Here is an 8,130-nt window from a genome sequence, read left to right as displayed (position 1 = left end):
GGTGAACGAGCTTAAATTGTATCAGGCTGAGCTTGGCGCATGATGTGGACGTGTTGATCCTGCTTAACGCATCTACCCAGAGACCGGCCTTTATCACTCCCATACTCTAGAAATTACCCTATCTTGTATCCCCCGTGGTGGTAGGAGCAGGAAGGTTGGAACCTGTCTTCACAAAAAGTCCCAAATCTGCGGATATCCAAACCCATTCCCTCCCGTCAACTCAAAATTTTCCTCTAACTCCCTCAAACTGGGGATGCTCCCATCTATAAACAAATCTCCCATCCTCCCGATCCCTGCTCTCTGCCATCCCCGAAACCCTCCATCTAGTCTCCCCGGGGCAAACCGATGGTTGCTACATATTGGAGCCCAAACCGATGCCACCTCTACTCTCACATGTTTCCTCCACTATCCCCAGACTCTCAGGGTCGCCACTACCACTGGGCTTGTGGAGTACCGGGTCGGCGATAACAGCAGAGGTGCCGTGATCAATGCCCCTAAACTCATGTCCTTACAAGATGCTGCCTCTACTCGCTCCCACACCGACCCTTCCCCCACTTACTCACTTCCTAATCATGGCTACCCAGTAATAGTTGCTAAATTTCGGCAGCACCAGCCCACCCTCCCTGCGGCCACGCTCCTGCATCACCTTCTTCACTTGGCGGGGTTTTACCTGTCCACACAAAACCGGAGATCACCTTATTTATCCGTTGAAAAAGGCCTTTGGCACATTAGGGATTCGATAATTCAATACCGCTTAAATGACCAAGAAAACATCTCTTCCTGGTTCATCGAAGGCACAAAAGTGTCTTTTAGCCTTTTAGAGGAGACTAACTGCAATCCGTTGTGGCTCTAAATGTTGGCTGAAACAGTCCTCCATGTATCGGATCACAGATGGAACTGGCCTGCCGGGCTGTTGGATGGGGAACTAGCCTGTTTCCCCAAAAAGGCTGCTAGAAGTTATGCTGATCAACCTCTGATATTCCCCTCTGTGGATTTTGTTGTCCACCTCTCTCAAATTCCTTGCCTTTAGAAGTTACCATTTGTATAGCCCCACTGATCTCTGGTAAATAATGTTTCTGATATGGCCATTCACACCTCAATATCTCTAGAGTTACTTTTCTATTATTTTCTTTTCATCTCAAATTCACTGTTAGTCTCGTTGACTTCCTACATTCCTGACAGTACCAATACTTATTCCAAAACAAGTCCAACCGAAAACTAGTTTGGATCCAAGTCAGAGACAGACAGATATGTTTGATAAAGTGAAAAATTCAATTGCATGTCAAGGTCAAAATCAATCCTTTCTGGAGGAAACTTCTTTCTCCTCAGTCTCAGTTAAAGATGGAGCAGGATCTTTTCACCAAGTTCTGAAGGAATCTGTGGTTAAGTCTGACTTTTGCATGAAGGAACAAAGAAAGAGATTAAGATTGTTTGGAAATCAAACATATTGTGGGCGTGATTCTCCGCTCCCTATGCCGGGTGGGAGAATCGCGGGAGGGCCGGGCGAATCACGCCACGCTGCCCTGGCATCCCCCACCCCCCCCCCCCCCCCCCGGCCCGGATGGGCGAGCGGCCTGACGACCCCGACTGGTTCACGCAGGCAGCAACCACACCTGGTCGCTGCCGGCATGAACATCGCTCGACAGGCAAGTGTGGGGCCTGTGGGGGGCGGAGAGAGGATCGAGCACCACGGGCGTGCTCGTGAGGTGACTGGCCCGCGATCGGTGCCCACCGATCGTCGGGCCGGCGTCTCTAAGAGACGCACTCTTTCCCCTCTGCTACCCCGCAAGATCAAGCCGTCATGTCTTGCGGGGCAGCGGAAGGGAAGACAGCAACCGCCGGCCAACCTGCGCACGCGAGGCTGATGTCACTTAGGCGCCGCCAGCCGCGTCATTCTCGGCGCGCCGCTTTGGCGCAAGTGTCAAGGCTCGGTGCCCGAGATTCGCGCAACGCCGCTCCTAACCCCCCAGGGGGAGAATAGGGGGCGAGGAGCGGCCTCCGCGCTGGAGTGAAACACTCCGGGTTTCACTCCGGCGTCGGCCATTGCGGAGAATCGAGCCCTGTATCTTTTTCATGAAAGGGGGAGTGCAATCATAGAATCCCTAGAGGCCACCCTGCCCTTCACATCTGCACTGACCTCCGAAAGATCAACCCACCTGGGCCCAATCACCCACCCTATCCCTGTAACCCCATAGCCCCATCTAGCTTTTGAACACTAAGGGCAATTTACCACGGTTAATCCATCTAACCTGCACATCTTTGGACTGTGGGAGGAAACTGGAGCACCTGGAGGAAACCGAAACAATCCTGCACCCTCTTGTGACCATTGTGTGGTTTCATATAAACGAAAAACCGGAACAACTCCTTGTTACCCAACTCCATGTTGCACACAAGAGTGATTGTGTCGGGAAAGCTATGCTGAAGACCTCTCTTAAGACACTCCTTAAAACCCACCTCTTTACCCAACCCTGTGGTCACATCTGACTTAATATCTCTCCATGTGGCTCAGCGTCACATCCTGAATGACGACTGCTCCTTGGCACTTCTTTTCCAACTAGGGCGAGGGCGCTATATAAATGCAAGTGCCAGAATGTTTTCGTTTCCATTACAAAGGTCCCGCCCCCTCCCCCTCACGTGGCGGAAGTGAGATCATACCACGATGAGGTAATTTCCGGAGACTGGGCGCATGCGCGTGAGAGAAGGGGGCGGGGAGGGAAGCTGAAGCCGATGATGTGGGAGAAGCCGGTTCAGGATTGAAGCCGAACCCTCCTCGCCGAGCGGCCTGGGACGTAAATCAGTAGCGAGTACCGGGAAGACGGACGGCTGACAGGTGGGGTGTCGGTATGTCTCTCCCCCACCGCCGCTGGCGGCCTGTGGGAAGCACCATGATCCGCTGGATACGGCAGCAGTTGGTAGGTGAAATGCCGCCGGTGTTTAGTGAAGCCGGGGGAGGGCGGCTGCAGGTTCGCGGGTGAAGTGGGGGATGGGGAGGGTGTGGGGGTATGGGGATGGGGAGGGTGTATGGGTGTGGGGTATGGGGAGGGTGTGTGGGGATGGGGAGGGTGCGTGGGGATGGGGAGGGTGTGGGGGGTATCTGGGGATGGGGAGGGTGTGTGTGGGGATGGGGAGGGTGTGTGTGGGGATGGGGGGGGAGGGTGTGTGGGGATGGGGGGTGGGTGTGTGTGGGGATGGGGGGGTGGGTGTGTGTGGGGATGGGGGGGGTGGGTGTGTGGGGGGGATGGGGGTGGGTGTGTGGGGGGGATGGGGTGGGTGTGTGGGGGGGATGGGGGTGTGTGTGTGGGGATGGGGGTGTGTGTGTGGGGATGGGGGTGTGTGTGTGGGGATGGGGGTGTGTGTGTGTGTGTGGGGATGGGGGTGTGTGTGGGGATGGGGGGGGTGTGTGTGGGGATGGGGGGGGTGTGTGTGGGGATGGGGGGGGGGTGTGTGTGGGGATGGGGGGGTGTGTGTGGATGGGGGGGGGTGTGTGTGTGGATGGGGGGGGGTGTGTGTGTGGATGGGGGGGGGGTGTGTGTGTGGATGGGGGGGGGTGTGTGTGTGGATGGGGGGGGGGTGTGTGTGTGGATGGGGGGGGTGTGTGTGGATGGGGGGGGGGTGTGTGTGTGGATGGGGGGGTGTGTGTGGGGATGGGGGGGTGTGTGTGGGGATGGGGGGGGTGTGTGTGGGGATGGGGGGTGTGTGTGGGGATGGGGGGGTGTGTGTGGGGATGGGGGGGGTGTGTGTGGGGATGGGGGGGGTGTGTGTGGGGATGGGGGGGGGTGTGTGTGGGGATGGGGGGGGTGTGTGTGGGGATGGGGGGGTGTGTGTGGGGATGGGGGTGTGTGTGTGGGGATGGGGGGGGTGTGTGTGGGGATGGGGGGGGTGTGTGTGGGGATGGGGGGGTGTGTGTGGGGATGGGGGGGGGTGTGTGTGGGGATGGGGGGGGGTGTGTGTGGGGATGGGGGGGGTGTGTGTGGGGATGGGGGGGGGTGTGTGTGGGGATGGGGGGGGTGTGTGTGGGGATGGGGGGGGTGTGTGTGGGGATGGGGGGGTGTGTGTGGGGATGGGGGGGGGGTGTGTGTGGGGATGGGGGTGTGTGTGTGTGTTTGTGTGTGTGGGGATGGGGGGGTGTGTGTGTGTTTGTGTGTGTGGGGATGGGGGTGTGTGTGTGTGTGTTTGTGTGTGTGGGGATGGGGGTGTGTGTGTGGGGATGGGGGTGTGTGTGTGTGTTTGTGTGTGTGGGGATGGGGGTGTGTGTGTTTGTGTGTGTGGGGATGGGGGGATGGGTGTGTGTGTGGGGATGGGTGTGTGTGTGGGGATGGGGGTGTGTGTGTGGGGATGGGGGTGTGTGTGTGTGTGTGGGGATGGGGGTGTGTGTGTGTGTGTGTGTGTGTGTGGGGATGGGGGTGTGTGTGGGGGTGTGTGTTTGTGTGTGGGGGGGGGGGGATGGGGGGGTGTGTTTGTGTGTGTGTGTGGGGATGGGGGTGTGTAGGTGTGGCCTGGCTATGGGCCGGGAAGTTGGTAGAGCAGCTGTTCTGCCAAGGCGATGTGTTGGGCGGGACTGGAATGCTTTCGCACTCGGCTTCTGAGCCCCCGGTGTCGGCAGTTTTCAGCAACAGTCGGTTCGGGATTTTTTTTCCATTTATTAACTTGGAATATTAAATAAATCCCGATCTGATGTGGGAATAGTTTGAGCCCGAGCTGACGGTGTTCCAATATCGATCACCATGTCAGGAACTCGACTTGGTTTTCCACTCTCCTAAGTTAGCTGCCGATAACACCAGTTGATCCGTCCGTCACTGGGGTTATTCTTCTTTTTCAGGGATTGGGGAAAAGACACGTTTCACGGGGGCTCTTGTCTTGATTAGTTTCAGGAAGCCCCCCCCCCCCCCCGTACACACCATCCTTACCAGTTTACACTCAGACACTGCTGCTGTCACTTCACTGTCCCAAGCTCAGCACTTGAATATATCAAATCCGGCAGAGAGGGAATGAATACGGTGCACGTGACCCTTTAAGTGATTCATTAGTTGTGGGAATCCAAATGACTTCGCTGGTGTGTTGTAACTTTCCAAGTAGCTAGATGTTGCATCTCTGCAGGAAGTCTCCCAAGAAACTTCCAGCTAATGTTTTTTTTGAAGACCCGTCAGTAATTAAAAGCAGCAAATAGTACACTGGGCAAGATCTCCAGAAGGTGCAATGAAGCCCCCTCCCAAACAGGGAAAGGCTATTGAGACCATTCATTTAGATCATAGCTGATCTATATCTCCACTACATTTATTTGCCTAACTTGATCTTGCACCTTTTAATATCGTTAAATGACAAAAATCTTTTCCATCTAAGTTTTGCAATTGACCCATCTCAACAGTACTTTTCAGAAGCATTCTGAATTTCCACTCCCTTTTTGTCTTTCCTGACAGCAGCCCTGAATGTGAATTTTAAGGTTATGCTTCCTTGTTCGACACTTGCACAACAGATGCAATAGCTTTTCTCAGCCCTCTTAAAATCTTTAATCATCTAAAAACACCTTAATTCAATCACCACTAAATCTTCCATACTCTGGGGAATACAAATCAATCCTCTTATGTTTAACCCTTTTGGCCCATGTGTCATTCTAATTAATGAGATGAATGACTAATCTGTGTTATTTATGCTGGTACTTGAAATAAATATTGTCTCGGATACCCTGATCTTTAAGTAGTAGCATGGGATCTATTGTGTCACTTCAACAAGCTGATAACCTTAGTTTAAAATGTCTTCTGAAAATTAGCACCTTGGGTAATGTAACACTACTTCAGCACAGCACTGAAGCACCATCTTAGATCATGTGCTCAAATGATTGAAGTGGGACTTGAATTCATGACAACCTGATGCAGAGATCCGAATGCTGCCACTGGACTGTGCTGGCACCAGGAAGTGTGGTTATTTTATCCATGCTAGTGCATGCTCTTAATTTTAATCTTTCACCACAAATCGTTTAGAAATATTTGTAAGAAAATTGAACAACTTGCTGTTGTGAAACATATTTAATTAAGGAAACATCTAGAGATACTCCACAAGAGCATAATCAGACTGGGTACTGAACCAAAGAAGAAGTTGGGGTGTATGATGAAAAGCTTGGTTAACAAAGCAGATTGTAAGAAGGGTGAAATGTGTAGAGTGGTTTAGGGAAAGAAGTTGTGCTGAAGTACCAGCTGTTAATTGTGGGGTGAAGGGAGTGTGAGTTGAAATGGTTAGAGTTCTTGAGAGTTGTAGGGTTGGTGAAAGTTACAGATCTAAAAGGCAGAGTCATGGGGTGATTTGACCATGAGGATTTAAAAAAATCAATGCATTGGTAAAGGGGTTGATGTAGGTCAGCATGCACAAGGTTGATGGCTAAGTGAGACTTGGTGTGGCTTAAGAATTGGGCAGCAGACATTTGCATGAGTTCACATTTGTGGACAGTTGAAGACGAATAGCCAGCTGGGTCAACAACAGAATAGTGAGTTTGAAGGTAGCAAAATCGTGGTATATTTCGACAGCAGACTGAAGCAGGGCTGCTGGTGGGTGATAGAATGGAAGGAGTGGCCTTTGTGATTCTGGAGAGAATGGGATTGGAAGCTTGGCTCACGGTTAAGTAGATGTCAAGTTTGAAGCAGGTATTGAAAACCATGGTTTTGAACTTGATGTCTAGTTAGTGGAAATTGTGGTTATTCAGAACCGGATATCAAACAAGCAACCTGCGAAAGGGCAGTGAAAAGATCGAGAGAGATGGTGCTTAAGTAAGTTATCTGCATGCTTGTGGAATCTGGCATTCATATTGGAGAAAAAATGTTATCAATTCCATACTTAAAAGGTAAACTAGATCAAGATTGAGTAGTAGATACTAGATATTGTATAAATGTGCAAAATACTAGAGCTAAGGTATGTACTTTGAAATATTCTGATTCAAAAGGATGCAACATCCTATTAAGGCAATCATTCTTGTGCTACTTAAAGGTCATGGCTTCATTTGTTGTGGTTGTAGTTTGTATTTGAGAAGTTTTTCTCTATTTAAATGTGCCACATACATGCAAGTTGTTATAGTAATAAAGCAAGAAGCAATGAGAAGCATGATCATTTACAGCACAAGAGGCTAATCGGCCCATTGTCTATGCTAGATCTGCATGGAACAATCCATTCAGTTTCCCTAACCCTAACCCTTGTTTGCAGCAAGGAGAAAAACCTACACTTTCTCCCCTGTCCCTGCAACCATTCCCCTGCAGCCTCACAAGAGCCTTCACATCTTTCCTACTGCATGATCACCAGAACAGGATCTGATACTCTAGTTATGGCCTAACCAGAGCTTTATAAAGGTTCAGCTTCACTTCCGTGCTTTTTGTATTCAAAGCCTCTGTTTTTAAAGCCCAAGATCCCACACCACTCGCATATACAGCCCCAGGTTCTCTGTTCCTGCACGCTTTTGATATTGTTAAGTCCATTAAGTCTATTACCTCTCTCCATCCATTCTGTCAAAATGTATCAACTCTTTTATTTCATACATACCATGGGCACTTAATCTGCCCACGCTGCTGGCACAGGCACAAATGCAATCATGATTAAGTAGATTTCAGTCTGCCGTAAATATTTGCATTGAGTTATTAAAAGCATTCAAGTCTCCATATAATAATTTTGTGTTTGTTTGACTAATATAAAGTGTAATCTATGACCTGGCCATCAGTTCGAATTTTAAAATCCTGTACTGCCTCAATTAAGCTGAGCTTTTTGTGCATAAATTATTTTCTTCAAGTTTATGTAGCTGAAAGCTGCTCAAAACACCCATAGCTCAGAGGGTTCACCATACACCTTTCTTGCAGGCCATATAATTGGGGGTAGAACTTGCCAGATTCTGCAACATATCTGCCACATTTCCCCTCTCTGTGTACCAGCAGTGATTGTGCCTCTATACTTTGTCTTTCCTGAGCTCTAAAATATACCATCTTGCACGATCTTTCTTCTCCCTGAATTTTCATCGTTGCAAATGTTCATGATTTATTTTATAATGCTGCATTTATATAGGAACTTAAATGTATAAAAGACAACATCTAAAGTTCCCATTTGAATCTTGAGCATTAAAGCACGCTTGTGTTGATCAGTCCTACCACAACTCAAAAT

General features: G+C 50.1%; 1 protein-coding gene across 1 annotated transcript in view; it reads left to right on the top strand.

Moving 5' to 3' along the window:
* Positions 1 to 2,672: 2,672 nt before the first annotated feature.
* The window catches only part of atp11b (ATPase phospholipid transporting 11B (putative)), a 190,280-nt gene continuing 184,822 nt past the window's right edge, over positions 2,673 to 8,130 (top strand). The window contains 1 exon segment of the mRNA XM_038817479.1: positions 2,673 to 2,912. Coding sequence (XP_038673407.1) covers positions 2,844 to 2,912 — 69 coding nt within the window. The 5' untranslated portion in view covers positions 2,673 to 2,843.

The sequence above is a fragment of the Scyliorhinus canicula genome, chromosome 13 (genome assembly GCF_902713615.1).
Source record: "Scyliorhinus canicula chromosome 13, sScyCan1.1, whole genome shotgun sequence".
NCBI classification, from domain to species: Eukaryota; Metazoa; Chordata; class Chondrichthyes; order Carcharhiniformes; family Scyliorhinidae; genus Scyliorhinus; species Scyliorhinus canicula.
The sequence above is the reverse complement of the archived record's forward strand: the minus strand, read 5'-3'. Positions and strand labels throughout refer to the sequence as shown.